The sequence below is a fragment of the Tinamus guttatus genome, unplaced genomic scaffold (genome assembly GCF_059628265.1).
Source record: "Tinamus guttatus ecotype Peru unplaced genomic scaffold, ASM5962826v1 Tinamus_guttatus_pri_ptg000089l, whole genome shotgun sequence".
Taxonomy (NCBI): Eukaryota; Metazoa; Chordata; class Aves; order Tinamiformes; family Tinamidae; genus Tinamus; species Tinamus guttatus.
In genome coordinates, this window is record NW_028288623.1 from 2,376,789 (window position 1) to 2,397,247 (window position 20,459).

Sequence of the window (20,459 nt, forward strand, 5' to 3'; positions counted from 1 at the left end):
TCCTGACTTGTCAACTTTAAGGACAATTTTATATAAAAATTCTCAAATGTAATAAACTTCTTGTATCACAGAAGAAAGAATATTTAATGCCATACACACTGGGACAAAACTCTAAAGAGGCTATAAAAACATCTTTTTTTTTCTCTATACTGTCATTTGATATGGTAATTCAGGTACTGCAGGTTGATTGACTTCAAATTTGGAGTTGCGACTATAACCAGCTGCCTGGGAGACAGAAAAAACAGCATCTTTCTACATGTCAGGTTTTAAACCTCTAGTGGTCAAAAATGGGAAGTCTGATTTTTTTTTTTTCTTTTTTGGTAATGCTACATTTTATTTCCAAGTTGTTTGATATTATCCCTTAAAAGTCAAACAAATATTTAACACGCTATGCTTAACTCAGTTTCTTATTTACTTCAATACTTAGGATCAGAAGTCACTCCTGAAAGTCTGTCCTGGACTCTACTTATCGACTATTAAAAATAGGAAATATTTTCCCCCTCTATCTCCTCTTGCATCAGTAGCTCTTTATGAGGGCACCATATCTGCAAAATGTCTTGAAAACGAACGTCACTCATCTGCTAATTCACACACCTTCCCTAAAAGTGCTGTTACTACAAGTACCTTTGATTGAAAAAGCATCTTCCCCTTAACCCTACAGTTCCTACCATTAATTGATAATGCCAAGTTGGCAGCATGATAGGATTTAGGATACAGAAGTTTCTTCATGACCGACATGCAATCTGCAAAGAGGAAGCAGTCTGGCTATTAGTGAAGATTAACAATAAGGTATAACAACAGGCAATTTCATACCTACAATTTCCTCTTAAAGTTTTGTTCCAGTGTGCACATTCCTGGGGGAAATAAATGCCTACTCCGTGGGCTCCCATCCATATAGAAGTATTATCTGCCCACTGTGGCTGGGGTAAGTTTTCCAAAGCACCAGAAAGAACTTGAGAAACATTCTGCACTTGGGCCACCAAGACCCAAATGATCAAAAAAGACTACCTAAACTATCAGGCTTCAGATTTCCAGTTTGATTCCCTGAGTGAATCTTAGAAGGGACAATCTTATAGAAGAAGCAGGAAGGTTTCCCAGATACAAAGAATCCTTGTTTGAATAGACAAGGGACTAGTTTTTTTTTTTTTTTTTTTTTAAGTGTTCATTTTCCCTTTTAAGGAGTTCTGGGATACGAGAAGAAACTGAATCTAATCTCCACAGTAAAGGCAGAGGGACCCACCTGAATCAAGCCTGAGGGGCTCATATTAGCTTTGCGTTTGTAGGCGACCAGCTTCCCTGCAAGAGAAAGCCCTGCATAAAAAGACAAGCCTTTGCCCACATGCAACTTCTCCCGTAGTTTGTCCGAGGTGTCTGCCCGCAAGAGCTTTAAGTTTTCTGGGGTTTTGCGTGGTGGCACTCCACTATCGGGAGTCTCCAAGGCAGGGATCTCAGGCTTCTCATCTTTGTCCTGGCAGGACGGCACTGAAATTTTCACTCTGGAGGAGTAAGCAGGAGGGTTCTTCTCATCCCAGGCTTTGTGTTCTGAAGTCAATTCAATAAAGAAGCTACCCACTTTGAGGGACTGTGGAATGTTACTGCTGATATGCTGTGATAAGATGGTCAAGATCTTATTGCGATCTTCCTCGCAGCTGCGGTCAGAGATAATCTCGATAAGTTTGGTTGGTCCACCTGGAGTGGTGTGATGAACATAGGAGGTGGAGGAAGAATCCCCCTCACTACGGGAAGACCACCAGCTTTTCTCTGAGAAAGAATTGAAATAGGTTTCTGCAATACTATGGCATTTTAAGCACCTGGATATTTAAAACAGTTTTATTCTGCCCACCTCCACCCTTGTCTCCGCCGCACAAGACAACACAGTGAGACCTGTTCAAAGCATCACTTCCCTTTGCAAAGCTTTACAAGCAAGAGAAAATTCACTACAAGCCTACGGTAACTATTTCTCGTGGTTCATTCCCTGCAGCCAGACCACCTCAGGTTGCATCCCACTGTATCTCACAAGCTAAACAAAGTTGGGTTCGTTGACTACATGGATGAAAGACCTCCAAGCAACACCAACATGCAGCAGAAAGCATCGCTGGTTATTCAACGGATGGCGCTTTTCCCTTGGAGTCAAGAAAGGACCACTGTCCTACAAAGGCATTAGGGGCAAACATGCTGGTAGCAGAACTGTCTTTTGCAGAGGATGTCAAATAGAAGCATGAGCTTTTGCTGATATTGGAGTTCCAATGGCACTGTAAGGGGATGTTGAGCCCTGTGTCCTGGTCACGTTTTAATTTTGACCTACCACTTCATGAGCATTTTCAGCTAGTTGTATTATTTTTCCATTCCCATCTTTAGATGTAGAGTGCTGTTGTATACATCAAAAAGCAAAAGACTTCAGCTTAAAAAGGTAGCTATATTTCATTAGCAGATGACACAATGCCTCTAACAACATCTCATGTTAAAGTTCAGAACATGATTTGGGGCACTTCAGACTTAAAGAAAACACAGATGTCTAGCCTAATTCTTTATGAACTAGCAACTCAAACCCATTTTATTATGTGCACCGAAAAATCAATTCAATCTTTCAACTTGCTCTAAAGAATTCAGCACCACACAACTCCAAACAAGGTATAGAAACTTCCCTGTCCCATACAATTCTAAGCAGAAAACATGAGGACCCAGCCTCACAGCATGGTTTGGATATTTATTAATTCTTTGGTAATTAGAGAGTAATGGTAAGAAAACAACAAAATAAAAAACAGAAAACACACAAAATCAGCAGCCTCCGAAGCTTTCCATGCATCTTATCACTCTCGAACGCAAGTCTGCTGTGGGATAACATCTTTTATTGCTAACCAAGTTACTGTAAGGATGGTCACTTTAACCTTGGGGCAACAGTAGGTACCAGACATTTAACCTGTCATACCTCCCACATTACACATACAGAACTACTTAAGAAATCAGGCAACTGCAAGCACATGATAAAATTTTTTATTGACAACTGTAGTAACTCCCTCAGCACATGGGCTTTTGTTTCATCAGTATCTACTTAAAAAAAATAAAGCAAACAAGCAAACAAACAAAACCACACATGGTCCTATCAAGTGGCTGAAACATAGCAAAGACTCAGTTCTTACCTTCAGATTTATCTGTGTCTTTGTCCACCTCACAGGTTGCTTTCTCAGGAGGCTGAAGGTCTGATTCCTGCTCCTAGAGAAGGACCGTAAGAAAAAAACATTCAGTCTGTGTATCCTCTTCCATGCTAAATCACATCACAAAATAAACTCGTTCAGCATACTATCTTTCAGAACTACAGGGCAGGTAATACAACTTTCATCTTAGAACAGAGATCCACAAGGCAAACATTCCAGCCTTACACAACAGTGCTTTTGGGAGCCAGGATTTTCCAAGACAAGACAGTTTCAATCATGGTAACAACTCAAGTTTACCAACATCGTCAGATGATTTAGGATCCACAGTCCTGCCACAATCAACTGCAAGTCAGACTCCATGTCAGGTATTAGTTTCTGCAAAAAAATCTTACGTTGCATTTTCAATATTTCTGCCTATTATTGGCACATGCTCAATGCTGTGTGATTTCTTACCTTTATACTACAGCTCTTTGAATTGCATTGGTCTTTCTGTTGCTGCTTCTCCTCTCTCCTGCGTTCATATGCTCGGACCCTTGCACAGGTCATCATACTTTCAAAATACAAATAGACAGGATCCTTGTCCTCCTCTCGAATCTACCAAGAGAAAAGGAGAAAAAAAAAAAAAAGAGGGAGAGAGAGAAGTAAACCTCTCCAATCTAGACACTCTTTAATGAGTTATAAATCAGTTTTACATTCAAACAGCACTTCAACATAAAACATCAAAAACAAAGCGCCAGCATTTCAGCCTGAATCCTCCTTCTCACTATTATACGCCTCAGTCCCCATGTGAGGCTGGGGAAGGCACCCAAATCCACTTAGACACTCTTTGAAGTGAGGGAAAAACCCAAGTGTTAGGAATCAGCCAGCCTCAGCCGGCATGTGTCAAACAGCAACTCCATAGAGCCTAGTTGTGTCTGAAGAGGTTTCTACACTGCTGTTGTCACTTTTGTTAGGTGAAAGTGGGGGAAGAGGCACTTTTCAATATTGCCACCAAAGCCTCAAACGAGAAGAGAAAATCTTTCAGAACGACACCCCATCTTGTATAGCCTAATTTGTTTTGGCAAGTTCTTCATTAATTAGGCTACGTTATGCAGTTACTCAAACACTATATAGGACCAGCAATCATTTTCAAGTAATAACATATATTACTGCATTTTTAAAGCAAAGGCTCTTGGTGAATCACAATGACCTTTCATCAACACAAGGCTGACAGTTATAGATTTTTACACAGTCAATCCATCCTAGCTTACCAATATACCCATCTGCAGTACATCTTGGGCTTTCATCTCAATTTTTTATTTAAAATGGTCTAGTAAAGAAGGTTTTGGCAGTGCTCGATTTAATTTTTAACACAAAGAAAAAGAACAACGTATTTTTTTTCCCCTTTCTTACCACTGGGTTGGGTTTAGGAGTATACACTCTGCCTGATCTCATTCCACTGGAAGATCTGTGCTTACTAGAAAGTGAGACTTCTGGGTTAGGCAAAACCACAGGCTTAACTGGTTCAATAACAGATGGTGTTGGGACGTAAATTGGCTCTGGATCTATTTCACCTTCTACTTTCACCCACAGTGGACAATTCCTAATAGGTTGTTCTGGCTCTGAATCACAGACAGCTGGGAAAAACAAACAAACAAAAACACAAGGAAAAATAAAACCAGTTAACTTGTAAATGTAATCTAAAATAGCAGTAACAGAAATTTGCTTTTGACCCTAAGACCTAGCCATGTAGCAATCGCTAGTTCGCACTACCCAAAACTACTACTGTATTTTACTTGGCTCAAATTCTAGCCAAAAGTGACTGGGATTTCTTCCACAAATGACAGGAAATGAAAATAAAAAATAAAAATGGTGCTATGCTCATCTTTGTTTCTCACTTGTACAGTGATAGCAGGTAAGAAAAAATGCTACATACAGTGTGATCTTCACTGATATGTGCACTTTTAAATGACCCCTCTCCCCCCCAAAAAAAAATCACAGCTCTCTCACTCTCACAGCTCTATTAAAAAATATATATATATTCTATAAGCTGCCTTGAGTTTAACACCAAGCTACACCCTGTTTTCAGATGTTGCTAAAAATACACTAACAAGAAGTTGAAAACATAAATTCATGGTCATTTTTTTGGCAATTTGTTTTTCTGAGCATACTTTACCTAGACCTGAAACTACTATGAATTAACACATTTATACAAAAGTCAAACTTATGCTGCTATGTACTGAAAATATAGTTTTAAAGATAAAGAGAGAATATTGTAAACACTGCAGTGAAGAACACCAACAGTGACAGCAGAGGTTTGGAAAGTTGAGTATGAGTTTAAATTATCTAAACTAAACTCTAGCTACTTGATCAAGACAAACAATTGAATAGCAGCAAAAATGCTGACCAGGTAGGTGGAAGTGCGACTCATTGCTAGACGATTATACCACAGCAGATGCTGCAGAGATCTCCTGGAACGTGCTACCGTTTAGTAATGCGACTGCTATTATGTCCTAGCAAAAATCCATTGCAAAGATAAGCAATTTCTGCAAAACTGTACAAGAAATCATTGCGACCCAGCAATACTCACTGTATTCAACCCTTTTTCTCTTCCTCTTATCTTTCTGCCTCTGTTCATCATCTTCCCCATTACCCTCTTCCTCTGCATCTCCCTCCTCTTGCTGCTCTTCTTGGGATCCATAGAACACAAGATTTCCACGCACAGCTCTTTTCAGGATTTTCTTATGTTTTGATCCTCCTTTTACCAGTAACACCTTTCTCTTCAAGCAAGTACAGCCAAACATACAGTCTGGCCTGCGACAGTGGGTCGGCTGACGTTTCTCCAGGGCTAGGCTGGCACAGATGCAACCCAGGCGGCAGAAATCATTATTGCAAGGAGGTGCTCGCCGTCTTATTATTTTATGGATAGGTTTGTTTTTGAGTGAAGCCTAAAGAGGTTTTAGAAAAAGTAAGTACACACTTGAAATTTTTATGAGATAAGGGTAATATATAAACAATATCTTATTATTTGAAGTTCATTCAGAACAATCCCTGCAACTATAGTTTTAATGTGATTGTTGTAACTGAACACTGAAAAGTAAAACAGAGGGGAATCTGCATTTGAAGTCTTCTGAGAGGCAGTCTTGAGACCTCTAAACAATCTAAATGATAAACTGATTGTGAAAACAGCAAAAAGATTATTGTGCGACAATTAAGTTACAAGACCAGGATTTCTTCATTGTTGGTGCTATTGAAAAAATGCAATAAAAAATAAATGGTAGAAGTGCAGTTAGTGAACAAAAACTACATGAACCTTTTTTTTTTTTTTTGCTTTTTGTTTATCGTCTTTTTGTGATGAAAATGAGAGCAAACTCACAATTAATGACTCTCACCAACTTGCAACATTGTTCAAGCACTGTTCTCATAGGAGTTATAAACCCTTCTTACTGGACAATACAAACTGGAACATAATTTGTCCAATACAAAATAGAACATAACCAAAAGCTCAACTGCACTGCCTATAAGCACAAACTGATGCAAAACCATACTAGTTTTCTTTTCCCCTCTGAAGAGGGCAAGAAGAGAAAAGGATGTTATAAGGACACACGATATTAACAGTGTGATTTTTTTCTACATCCTGCACTAAGTCAGCAATTCTCAGCTTTCACCGGCCAGAAGACTACAACAAAAAGACACATGCTTTTGTTTCTCTTTAACAACTCCACTCTGGGTTTGTGCATCTGTAAGCAATATTAAAAAGGGCACAAATGTGGAATAACATCAATCTTAGACGGAAATAAACTACTGTGGATTTACCTGAGCTGTGAGCAAGGTTGCCAGAGAAATATCTGCTCGTTCTTCAGTAATGTAGGTCCGTGGTTTCCCATCCCAGAGGGCACAGTCTTCCAAGTCCATTAACTTCACTTGAGATTTAGACAGTCCTGGTGGACGAGCTGCTTGCTGTTGCTGCGGTGCATGGCGCAGGCTAATCTGTTTTGGCAGCACGTTTTCATCTAAAGCTGGCACCAGGAAATTATCTGCATGATTACTCAAACTGCTACTCGAAAGGGACTTAGCAGCCTTTTCCCCTGACAAGCTGGGTTTCTGCTTGGCAGAAAAAGGTGAAGGTAGTATAGGTTTGTAGTATGATTTTGCCCTGCTCGAAGACGACTGTCTGCTTTGAGTCTTTGTCTTTCTAGAGGTAGACGACATAGAAACAGGCTTGAATGTGTAAGATGTTGATGGAATTATGGTGGACTGCTTCTTTAAAACACTGTCTAGCGTTCGCACATAGCTAGTGCTCTTGGTCGGAAGCTGATACACCACAGGAGAAGTGGGAGCGCTAGGAGAGAATCCCATACTAGTTTCCATCAACTTCCCTTCATTTTCCAGGTACTCATCCAGCTTGTCACTACAGAACGCTGAGCGATTCTTCAAGGGACCTTCCGAACTACCACCTTAAAAAACAAAAAACACATAATTCAAGAGTACTAACACTAAGCACTAAGGAAAGCACACTGGCAAGTAATAATTAAGAAACAGAAGCATTTCACATATTCTAGAAAATATATACTTTATAAAAATTATAAACGATAGTATCACGACCCACTCTGAAACACACCTAGCTCTTTGAACAACTGCTGGCATGGAAATTTTGCATATATATACACACATCACGTTCACAAAAACTGCAGGTCTTCAACAGGTAGTGCTTCAACATAACTGATGTTTATTGTCCCAAACATCTAACTTACCTGGTGCACCACAACACATCTGCCACACTCCAACATGGAGACTGCAAAATAAATACTTTCTCAAATTTAAACCAATAATATATTGATATGGAAATATCTGTTGCCAAATATCTATTTCCACTAAGGCAGGACAAAGTAATCTAGCATGCAAGGAATATCCCCTTTCTAATATGTACACTGATCTCTTTTTTTTTTTTTTTTCTCTTCACCTTCATTTCTAGAAGCACCATGAAGTTTTCCTCGCCAGCCTTTAATCTTGGTGAAATCATTCGTCTTTCCTGTCCTGGAAACAAAAGGAAATCCAGTATCTGGAAAAGAAGAAAGCGAGCCTTAATTTATAAATCAAGCTTGATTGTAATCAATGTTTTGGCAAGCTACTTATTCCTATTCAGATATAGGAAGAGTAGTAAATCAAAAGCTAGAATAAGGAGATGTAGAACTTTTTTAAATAACAGACTAACTAACAAAATCTGGTTTCCTGTGTAGTTCTCATGTGTACACACATTTTCTATCCCCTACAAAAGCTGTTTTTGCCTGTATTTTCAGTTTTATCCTCCTTCCCCATCAATGATGTAACCACGTAATTCCAAAACCCAAACGGGAGGCTCAAGCCATTTAATAGGTCAGAAGAGAACAGGAAAAAATATTGACCTCATACTACAGCCTCCCTCAAGAAAGATAATAATTTGAATTTGTCCCCCTAATTCAGCCAATGGCCTTTCCAAGACCTGTAGAAACTTCAGTGTGCACTTACTTTTCTGTCAAATTTGGCTGACTACAGATTAGGAACAGTGACAGGGAAGAGTCACAAAATGCAAGCAGAGGCAGCTCCATCAAATCCTCCACCAGCTCTGGAGGCTAAGTCATATTGTAGGAAAATAAATAGGGCTCTGCGTTGCTGTTTTACATATGGCTAGGCTAGAAAAAAGAAAAATTAAATTTGACACTGAACTGACTGAGGTTTCCCAAACTGAATTTACCTCTTCTCCAGCGAAAACAGCTGAGATACAAGCTCTGCCTCTGCCTCTTTACTAGCTACCCAAAACAGCAGAGACAAAAAGATAGTCTCATATTAAAAACAGTACTTTTTGACAGTGTTAGAATCTTTAGGCACTGAGGAAGCTTTTTTAAAAAAAAAAAAAAAAAAAAAAAAAAGCACAACTGGTCAACAGGTTTGTAATAAATCAGTTCCAGGATTTCTGATTATTATTTTTCATTTTCTTAGCTTTTGGATTTCAAGTTCACTACGACTGCCCCAGTGAAAAACAACACTATTCACTACAGCAGAGGGAAAATTGTTGTGTATATGATGATCCATCTGAAACTTTTTTCTTTTTCCCTTTTTTTTTAAAAAAAAAAAGTTTTGCACAACAAACTAAAAGGTTTCCTTTTTTTCTTTTTACATGTAAACTAAGCTAAAGTTCTCACATGACCAAGTATGTAACTGTCAAAGGATGGGACGTAACTCCTCACTGAAGGATTCAAGGGGTGCAAAAACTACTGTTGCCAAGGTTCAGTGCATGGTGCACTATTCGGCTATGTTTTATTACAGAAGTTTTTTATAGATCTTTTTAGCCAGAGAAACAGGATCGTCAGAGTGAGGGCAGGTGACACTCTGCTGGTCACACTGCATCCACCAGGACAAGCAAGAAGTGGCAAAGCAAGGGGCAGGAGGGCATGAAAGGGGACTCTTGCAAAAGAGAAAGAGGTGCTTTCAAAATGTGAACAGAATGAAACAGCAGACTGCCTGGGCTTGTCTGGGTACATCAAGGGCAGCAAGGTGGAAGTTTACATTTAGAAAATCCAAGTCCAACAGATGCATGCACACAGCAAGCCAGAGAAGATTCTTTTAATGGAGCCCAGGCTGAAAAACACAAGGCCAAAATTACTCAGAACTATTTGGCTAGGAACTGTGCTTTGTTACTGCAATACTGCTTTAATCACTTTTGAGATATCAAGCTCAACTATGTGGCCACTCCTGTCCTCTGATCATCAATATTAAAGAGATAATACTTGGGATATCAGCAAATCCATGTTCTACCCACCTGGAGAATTGGGATTGGTTCCCAGATAGTTCCACGAAGAATAATTTGAATAGGAAAGAGGCAGCTGCACACCCAGGTATTTCAAGTCAATGCTCAGTGTTGGGTCCACAGAATTCAACTTCAGTCCCACTACAAGAGACAAACATCAAGTAAATGTGTCAAAGCAAGAGATTAGAGGAAAAAAAAAAGTGAAGATATTCATTAAAAAATAAACCACTAAAGCCATATGCAGGCTTTTCTAGTATTCACCAAGCGTTTTAAGAGAACCAAGAAGGATTACGTTGGATTTGCAGCAGTTATGAATTTAAGGTTAATCTGGGGATCAGAAGTCAACAACAAAAAAAAATGGCATGACTAGATAGTGAATGAATTTTCTTGACTACTACTCTAGTTTCTGTGGAAGTTAAGAAAGTAATATACCCAAGCTCTATTCATTCTAGGCATTTATTTTAAGTAGGCACCACTCAAAGCCTTGAAATTCAGATTCACTGCCTGAGGCAGTCAATTTGACTATTTAATGTTTCATATCAGTTCATGAGTTATCAGTCCTGCAAATGGTACCACTCATTCCCTTTTCTCCTGAAAGTTATTTTTGTGCAAAAACATATACCACAAGCCATCCATACTGCAGTTTCAATCAGCAATAAGAGAACCTACATTACAGTTTTGAGGAACTGCAAAAGGAAACAAGGTAATACCAAGTTATATTCAATGGCACTCTAAAGGACAAGTTCACCAAATAATCCTGATTTCAGTAGACTGTTTGGGGGACTTTTTGTTTTCTATACAGGCTGTCCTTACTGATATGTTCAAAGCTAGCCGCCCTTCTTGCCTGTCTTCTGCTTAGGAGGCAGTGAGAGGCAGAAAAAAAAGGCTATTAGAAAACTAAACAAACCACAGTTAACCGTCCTTACCACCTTCCTTGTTTAACTTCTCCATATCTTTCAAATCTGCCTAAGGAAATGGGAAGCAAATGCATGACATCAACCATTTTGCAGAGAAATATGTAAAATATCATTCATTTCTTTCCAAACTAAATCTAAAAATAAAAAAGCAGAGATTTTTTTCTTGACATTCTACTTGAATTATTTTATTGCCTTCAAAAAGAAGTCTAGCTTTGTTCAACACCTATCCCATCTTGCCTGCTTTAAGTGCAATTAAAATCAAGAATATTTAGCACAAAACTTTGGACGAGTCTAGAAAGCAGCATGGCATTAGATCACTTCTCCATTTACACCTTCTGCTTTTCCTGACTCATGCCATTCTTACTTTTAGGGGTGGCTACATTCAAGTGTTCTCAGGCTGCTGGCTATCTCTGCTTCAGGTTTATAAGCCATATAAAACGGCAGCTTCATGAAGCTCAACAGTGGCAGCCCAATACTACCACGAAGCTAAACATTTCCCCTTTAAAATGGGAGCAAGGATTCATAGTTTAGCTCTCTTCTTAGGCAATGTGCAAGTCATTTGAGATAATTCAGGATTCGGGATTATTCACAGTGGCAGTTCTGTCAGGAACATGAGAACCACTTGTATCCGAGCCAAAAAAAAAAAAAAAAAAAAACATTATCAGTATTTGGCATCTCAGTCCCTATATATTACAACGAACACATTTCAAAAATTCAGCACCAGAACCTCAAATGCACAAGTTACCAAACTCCCTTTGGATCAATTTCTTTATCAGCTGCTCTGCTGCCTATGTCAAAGGCACTGGCCCAAAGACTGTCATCCCTGAAGGCATTTTGACATAATCAGTAGAGAACACATGAGCTCTGCTGCACATAAAAATGAGAACCATGAGCTGGAAGTTGGGTTGTTTGGCTAGCGAACCTTGATCTGAAGCGACTCAGGAGTAACAACCCAAATATAGCAAATGCCATCTGAGTTACATGTGTTTGGATTTCCAGATCCTGAGCAAAGAAGATGCACTAGCATCTGGCTATTTTCTATGCAGATGTTAATCATCAATTCTCCGCAAAGTTGAGCTCATGACAAAATAAGCAGGGCCTAAGATCTGAAGGCTCAACAGCTTCCACAAGAGGTATGGATTAACATGAAGCTTCTTGCTCTTCTATGTGATATTCAAGAGCAATCTTTTGTCTCCTCCACATCTTCTATCTTGCAACATGATGAACAACCAACATGTGAAAAACAACAATCTCTACAGATAGTTATTTACTTTCAGAAGAGCCAAAAATGCTAGATTCTCACTGTCTCGGGTGGCAAGTGGCAAACTATCCGAGTAGAATTTCAGACTCGATCGCTTTCACAGTTTCACACTGGCACATGCACACATGTAGTTTTTCAATAACTTGTGCAAAAATAACCAGAATCAGATCCCAACCATATTAAGCATAGACAGCATTACAGGAAACTATCCGTTCAGTATGATTATGCATATTATACAGACACCTCAATCCACACACCACATGCTCACCTTCCTGAAGACTTGGATGTATTACTTGCTTATGCCTCAAAGTCTTCAGCTCTTCCATTAATTCCTTTTCCAGCAGTTGTATTCTTGCTTGGCAGTCTGCTCAAAAAAGAATACACATTTATCATTTACTATGCCTAAAAATAACCTGAATGATGACCTTCTAGGACATTTTTATGCATTTCCTTGTTGCAAGGAAAATCCACTTGCAGAAAGGACAGAAAAAAAAGAAAAAGGTACCTGGATCATTTGTAGCTAACAAAGGAGCCTGAAGATTCTGTGATTCTTCTCCTCCAACTCCGTCAACAGTGTGTATGTCAAGAGCTTCCTACACACATAAAAAGCCTTGAGTAAATAAGTATAAAATGCCTTATAACACTGACCCAGATTCAAACTAGACCACAAATATCATTAATCATGATACTGCCTAATAAAGAAATATACCATCTTTTACATAAAGAACTCCAGATCCCACTATGTCCCCAAGTCCCTAAAACACACAAGAATGTTATGAAGAACATAAAGACAAGGCAAGATTTATAAAGAAGAGAGGTCATAAATATCAAACTCCATTTTTAGTTCACTTTCAGTTGTCTCATGTTTAATCACTTTGTAGTTACATCATGAAGGACATTTTATTTTTTTCAGAACTGTTCAGACTTACCTTTGATGCAAAGGACACAAAAAGGACCCCATCTACATCTTCAAGATCTGGCTTCACATCTGGAAGGACACTCCCAGGCCCCAGAGAGCTGTTCTTGCTTGTTATTACAGCTTTCCCTAAACCTTTAGGTGGACGACCAGCCTTGGAGATTTTCAGTTTCCGTGGTCTTCCTCTTTTACTTGGACCTGAGGACATGGCATTTTGACTGGTACCAGGGCCTTTGAGGCAGAGAGGGTTCTTCAGCATCCCAGCCTTTTTTCTTCCACAGATCTCTTTAGCTGAAAAGTGACAACCAACAGAGCCCCTGAGATTGAAGTTTGGTGATTTTGATAGAGCCCACTGGGCTTCTCTCATTGAACAGTATTTCTGTGCCAGTTTACTCATAGGAGACTGCTTTCTCATAGCCAATTCCTCAGTGAGGATGGCTGTGCTTAAGGAGGAACCTTGGTGATTTTCAAAACAGACAGGCAAAGAATCCAGTATTGCACTCAAAGGAGATTTCTCTTTCTTGCAAGCAGTCAGCATGGTCTGAGGCAGCTCAGATATTTTCACTGTGCTCTTTGTGACTGCACATGGTTCTAAATAGACTACAGGCATCTTCCCACTCTCCAGTTTCAACATTTTTGCTCTGGCAACACCTGAAGGACTGCTGAGTAGCCGCTTCCGAGGCCTGAACTCCCCATCGTTCCCTTCCATATCACTGTACTTCCTCAGGTGTTTTTCTCCAGTGAGATCATCCTCATCTGTGTTGGAATATTCATCCGTTTCTTCATCTGTTTCTTCTTGTTTTACAGTTATTCCTTGAGTGCAAATATTTGACTCATAGTCATAGTCATCTACTGGTTCCTCTTTAATGACTACATTGAAGTGTCCACTTGGATCCAGGGGGGATGCCACCCGGGAACTGCTTTCGTAACTGCTAGCAATGGGACTAAAGGAAAAAAAAATACAAGATCTTTATCAAATCTCTTAACAGTTTCATAATCTCCCATAATCCTTGGTAAATAAACAACTTTCAAAGTGCTTTAAGTTGCAACTCTGTCAAAGACCTCCAAATAATTTAGAAGCTTACACTTTTAGAAGGGAGACTTCAAAAACTGCATTTGTCATCAGTGAAAACAATGCAATTTCTTATCTGAAGGTAGCAGCACTGTGTCCTTTCCTAACAATATCATAACGACATTTGCAGTTCCTCTGTGTGAGACTTTGCATGAACTCACACTAAGTTATGATGTATTAAACACCCACAGCAAGCAGCCTCAGTTTGCTCCACCTCATTAAGTCATCTTTGCAAAGCCACCTTTGTACTTGCCAACAGGAGGCCAAATGAGCGCTTAAAGCACTCCCATTTATAGGATTTAACTAAAATTTTAGTTAATTCATCCTAAATCCTCACAAAGACAATTCTTAAACATAACTGCTGCTCTAGCACTGACAGTAGTATTTTAGTATTCAAATATGCTCGATTTTCTACCTCAGTCTGAATACTAACAAAACCAGAATCTAACCACTACTCCTTAGGCACTACAGACTAACTGTGCAGCCAGGTGCACTCCCAGCTAATAGATTGCTTCAAATCACAGAGGACTTTGGTCAAAAACCTGCAGTCATCAGTTGTGAAGAACATCAGAATTTGGCACCTAGTCGTTAGAGGAAACCACTTAGATATGAAAACATAAACTCTTATCCGCAATGAATCTCAAAAAATAATAGTTAGAACTCCTTTACTAAATATATCAGACCGTGTACTGGTATTCTCTTTGCAAGCAGAGTGAGGAGGAAGAGATTATTTCTGTCTCATATACGGTGAGGTGGTTAAGGGAGAAATGCCTGAAGTTGCCACAGAAAATGGGGCACACAAAGGTAACAAAACAGAGCTGGGAGATTGCAGCTCAGGAATGAAAAAGCAAAATGTAAAAGCAGAAAGCTTTTCCACAGGAGCAGAAAGCCAGGACACAGATTTATGTATTTACATTAAGAACAAACACAAACAAAAACCCTCCTAGGAACAAGACAGGACCAATACACAAAATCTGCTGCAATTCAGAAGGACGGCAAATAGCCAGAATTAAGCTTAGAGCCAAAACCTGCCTTACAGGAAAACCAGTTGGCAACAGGGGAGCTGTCCTGTTTGTTAAATGCCTGTTGTCTTCTCTGGTCACTGAATTTTCTATTAGAAACATCTAGCTTTCATTTAATCAAAAAAAAAAAAAAGACAAATATAAGATTAGACAACTATCTTCTTCAGGTAGCTTAGTGTAAGAGAAGGTCTAAGTTGACCCATTTAGAGGTTCTGAGCAAAATTCAAGACTCTGTTACACTTAACCTAAAGGTGAATTCACTATATCAGATCAAGAATTACTGCTCCTCTACCTTGAAAATCTTCAAAACAAAGAGACAAGAAAATTTTAACGAGCTCATTGGCTGGGAATACATTTCTCTCTCAGTTCTGTTGTTCCTAGAAGCCTGGATTTCTCTAGCTATTTTGCTTTGTTGAAAGATTTACTGCTCAGGCTATGCAAAAACTTTCTCTCTCTATAGCATCTATCTGTACAGTACCCATACCAATGGAGTTCTGCTGTATAAATGAAACTCCTGGATGACAGTGGTATTTTACTCTGCATATTGTAACTACGGGTCAGATGGTAACAAGAGTGTAGTAACATGCATGTATAAATATACTTGTGAAAATCATATACTTGCACAAAATGCTAAGTGGCATTTTTGCATATTTTAAATTCAGACTGGATAATCAACTTTTCATTTAAAAAAAGTTTCTTTTTTAAAAATAATTTCACTTGGCCTTATTTCGTGAAATGCACTAATTATTCACCACATAAGTGGTCACATGAATGCATCTTCCCATATTCCACAGAAGATGACATTTCTCAAAATCCTCTGCTTAATTTGGGATCACCTAAAAATGGCAAGAGAATGTCTTGTTAAATAGTTTTTTTTTTAACCTGACAGAACAATGTTCATATTTACAACCCAAATAATGCATTTTTTTTAGTTTCTCCTAATAATATAACGAAAGAGCACAAGCAGTTTTCTTGCATTTTGCCCAATTAAAAACTCTTAAAATCAGAAACTCTTAAGTCTACAAATAATGATCATGAATTTAAAGCAATGAGATACACTATTTTTCTAGCTAGATCATTGTAAAATACACTATCTATTGAACACACATTTGGTTTCTTTAAGAAACAATCTATTAAACTCTTGTAGAAAATGGAAAGTGTGGTAAGTCGGTCAAAGTAGGAGTAAAATCATTCCCTGGTACATGCAACCTCTTACATTATCCCATTCTCAGCAAGGCAGCACTCTCCAAGGTAAATCTGCAAACTACAGCATCAGGGGGAAAGACCACATGCTGCAGCATTAAGAACTGCAGAACCAAAAGCTTTTCAGAACATTAACTGAGAGCAGCAGCTCCCAACTTCTGACTCTTATCACAGCCCAAGCTCAGCAGAAATACACGCTGCATAAAAGCAAATTAGTGGTGCCCTCAACTATGAATGAGATCTTGCTTATGACAACTAGTTGCCTGTTTTTCATTAATAAGGTTAAGCTCTATTTTGATAAATGCAGCTCGCTCAACACCGTCCTTTAAAGGTTGACACATGGGAGATGTGAAAAGAAAGTGAGAATTAAATCCTGAACAACTCCAGCATATGAAAATAGAGGAAGTCCTGCATTTCTTCGATGAAATCAATTATTCTGCTTCCAGGGACAAATTTTGACTTTTAAACACAAAATCACAATAACATAAAACAAAAAGCTGGCTGAAGGTAGCTCTAGGACTGTGGTAACATGTAGTTCATTGCAAGACAGATGTTTCCTAGCCCAGAAAACAAAAAAACGCTTTATAGCTTTTCCTTTCCTGTATAGTTTTTAGCATGTTTCTGAAGTAAATTGTACTGGAGGTGAAAAAAAGACAGACAGCTATTAATCATCTGTGGACAAGAAAAAACGAAGTTTGCCAATTTTTATCATTTGTGCTTAAAGACGGTTCTTGAGCCCTGAAAAAAATACTTAAAAAAAAAAAAAATCAAGTAACTGAGTAACTCATTCCAAAACAGCTGAAAATAACTGCCCTTTCAGTATCAAGTTTTTTTTTTATTTTTTACCCATTGTGAAAAGGAGGAAATTGAAAGGAAAAAAAAAAAGAAAAAAGAAAAACTCTGTTTGAAAAGCTCTTCAAATACTTTGTCTCAATGGTCCTCTTTTGGCAAACTGAATGACAAGATCATTAACTAGACTTCTAAACTTACCAGGGTTATAGATTTAAGATTGCCTAAAGATTTGTTTTATTCTTGGGCAGTTCAGATCAAAAAGAGCAATGCTGGCTAAGATTACAAAGGGCACTATTAGAGCCAACAAAAATATGTATTTGAGGCCTTGGCCAAATGTAGGCAGCTAAAGACTGAAAGCCAATTAACTTTTTGTTTTTAATATCCACTCTACTGCAGTATTAGAACTTTTCCAACTGTAGCTGACTCCAAGGAGGGGTGGGGAAAAAAAAAGTCACGTTAAGATTTTTTTTCAATAGAATCTTCCAATCATTATTTTTTTCAGATTTTTATTATTTTAGTTAACTTGGAATTTTGCCAAAACCCCTCTCCACTCTGTATTCTCTAGAAAACAAAAAAAGAAATCCAACTCTCTAAGGCTAAAAACGGAAACTGATTTCGACAAGCTGTGCAAAAAAAAAAAAAAATGGGAGAATATCCAAAGTTTAGAAGACATTCTTCCTTCTAACATGTCGATGCTTGGAAATACTGCAAAAGAAAGCAGCAAACACTCTCTATCCAAAAGCAATTCTAGTTTTCTCAAGAATCATTATAACTAAACTCAAGTAAGGCTCAAAGGATGGGTAAAAGAACAGGCCAGGAGATGTCTTCTGCAAGGAGAAAAACCAAGCAAGCTCTTCTCTCCAAAATGCCATCAGTGCAGTAGTCTTTGAAACAGACTTTACAATTATGTCCTAAATGCAACTTTTTTTTTGAGAACTGACCTCCAGTTATGCCATTAGTGTCATTCAGTGGGATCTCAGGCACATTGGTGAATTAGTTACCTGCCGTCAAATCACTTCTTACTGCACTGATCTACCTGAGGCTGCTTTTCTTGTACTGAATCTTTACCAGATGACATGTCAGTATTTCCAAAGAGACATGAAGAAACACGGCAGGAGAGAAATCTGATTTCTTGAAACCACTTCAAATTATTTCTAACATCCCTTGTCACAGATAAATACGCAATAAATCTGCTCTGTTCTGTTGCTTAGACTTCAGAAACTATACATAAGTGTGCTGTAAAGTAACAGGTCTGGCCAGACTTCACCAACACAAACATTCATCCGTACCAGCAAAATCCAAGGAGATTCAATGCTCCAAATATTTACTAGCTTTACTACTACTTGTGCGAAATAAATGGGATGTTTCAAAAAGTCAAGACTGGGTAAGTAGGTGGGCATAAGATTGCTCCAGGGTAAGGCTGGGTCCAAAATTAACAGCACAACAACTATTTTGCAGTTCTTTCCTGACCAACCCAATACTCACTCATGCCCCACATCCTTACCCACCCACTACAGAAAATGACATAAAAACAGCCTACTGCAGAGGGGAGCTACCCCTAAAGAGAAAGACAACGTTCTGATGACCAAAATATTGTCCACCTAAAACTACTACTACTTAAATGCAGTCTTCTAAAACATCATTAGGGTTAACAGTGATCTCTCTAAACTTTTTTACAAGTGGAGTTAAAGCAGCACAGGACAAATTACAACACTCTCCTTGGAAGCATGAAAAAGTCCAGATTGACAGATAAGTGTTTAATTGAAGAAAAGCTTTTAATATTACTGTGTGTTTTGTCATTTAAGGTTAAGTAAACTTTAGCGTTAAGAACTGCCTACTGAGCACCCCATTATTTGATGTTCTACCCAGTATCTACTCAAGCGATCTTTGTGCTAAAAGAGAATGTTACCTCACCTTTCAGAGACCTCTTGTTTTAGCTTTGGCAAATCACCTGGAGGCAGGTCAGTGTCCAGGAAACCCAGGAAGTCCCTTTCTGCATTAAAGGATTCTTTTTCCAAATCATTATCTGATGGATTCTGAACAACGAATGAAGAATCTAAACTTCTCTGATGCAAATCCAATGCATCAACCTCAGCAGAGCGACCACGATGGCTGGGAGAGCTGGAAACGCTACCCCCCTCCAATTCAAAGTTACTGTTTTGTTTCACATCACGCTGAGGTCGACTGTTCAACCCATCATCTCTGAATCCTTTAGCAAAAGGGTTGTAATCTATTTTCAACTGGGTAATCTGGATGTTCTGGTAGGCTGTAACGGCAAAGAACTCTGTCTGGGGAAAGGTGAAAGTATGGACATCGGGGCCATTGAGCTGGATGACTTCAGTGGCCTTGTCCGCAGGCACCAAGTGGAGCCGGGGCAGGTAGCGGTGCATAGAGTGCAGGATTATATGGCCCTCCTGGTCCAGGGTATTGTTGGTAAGTTTGAGTTTGTAGAAGGATACAGGCTGGTGCATCCAGTACTGGCCAGTGGAAGGCGACTCTGGATGAATAAACACTCGGCCGAGTACATGCGGCTCTGCCTTCCCGCTGGGCTCCCACCAGCGTCCGTTCCACTTGTACCGGTGATTGTCCACAGGCGATATGTCCATGACCAGGATGTACTTCTGACCGGCATCCAGACCCGTAATCCAGTAGCGGCAGTACGGGAACATGCGCCTCCCCTGCTTCGTCAGGATCATCTCCGTGTTGCGATGGTAGAACTCGTTCCACATGCTGTTGTTATCGAGGGTCACGGTGATGCCCCCGGAGACACAGTCAGCAGGGAGGCAGGTCTTCACTTTGGATTTGACTGGAGCTGCCACGCTGCTGGCAAGTGCACAAGCATCACGGTTTGCTACCAGGATCCCTTGGTCGGCTTTGCCATTTCCCTGCTGCTGTTTCAAGATGACAAAAAAAGCAGGTGCTGCCCCTGACACAGTCCCCCCATCCCGGTTCCCCAACACAATCTGCTGTTTCTCCATGATGAGACTCTTTTCAGCTTCCCAATCAAAGGAAAATTTTATACAGTTCTTCCAATAATCCTCTCCTTGCGTTCACCATTCTGAAAAGGAAAAAAAACAAGTTAAAATTTATCTAAATCCAGGCTCTCAAAAAAAGTAATTAGGTCTCAGAGAAAAACCTTTTAATATATTTCCATATCAAAAATATCTAAAAGGTAATCAGTACCATATAATGAAACACAATTAGGAGATAGCAAATCAAAGTTGCCTGTGTGCCTATAGTTCAGGCCCTACAGACACATGGACTATAGCACTTTTAAACTGTATTTTCCTGCCTTACTTGATATAACATGAGTGTTCCTTGTTCTGATACTGACTCAACTTTTCAGGTCACTTAC

At 39.1% G+C, this 20,459-nt stretch overlaps 1 protein-coding gene across 2 annotated transcripts in view; it reads right to left on the bottom strand.

Moving 5' to 3' along the window:
* Window positions 1-20,172, bottom strand: part of MGA (MAX dimerization protein MGA) — a 46,542-nt gene extending 26,370 nt beyond the window's left edge. For both annotated transcript variants that reach the window (XM_088520487.1, XM_088520486.1), the window contains exons 1-12: window positions 19,019-20,172; window positions 13,029-13,959; window positions 12,605-12,692; window positions 12,368-12,463; window positions 9,934-10,062; window positions 8,098-8,196; window positions 6,951-7,591; window positions 5,725-6,082; window positions 4,548-4,771; window positions 3,609-3,749; window positions 3,141-3,213; window positions 1,241-1,761 (exon numbers count right to left, since the gene is read on the bottom strand). In XM_088520487.1, coding sequence (XP_088376613.1) covers window positions 1,241-1,761; window positions 3,141-3,213; window positions 3,609-3,749; window positions 4,548-4,771; window positions 5,725-6,082; window positions 6,951-7,591; window positions 8,098-8,196; window positions 9,934-10,062; window positions 12,368-12,463; window positions 12,605-12,692; window positions 13,029-13,959; window positions 19,019-20,082 — 4,365 coding nt within the window. In that variant the 5' untranslated portion in view covers window positions 20,083-20,172. The remainder of the gene's footprint in view (window positions 1-1,240; window positions 1,762-3,140; window positions 3,214-3,608; window positions 3,750-4,547; window positions 4,772-5,724; window positions 6,083-6,950; window positions 7,592-8,097; window positions 8,197-9,933; window positions 10,063-12,367; window positions 12,464-12,604; window positions 12,693-13,028; window positions 13,960-19,018) is intronic.
* Between the last annotated feature and the right edge of the window lie 287 nt (window positions 20,173-20,459).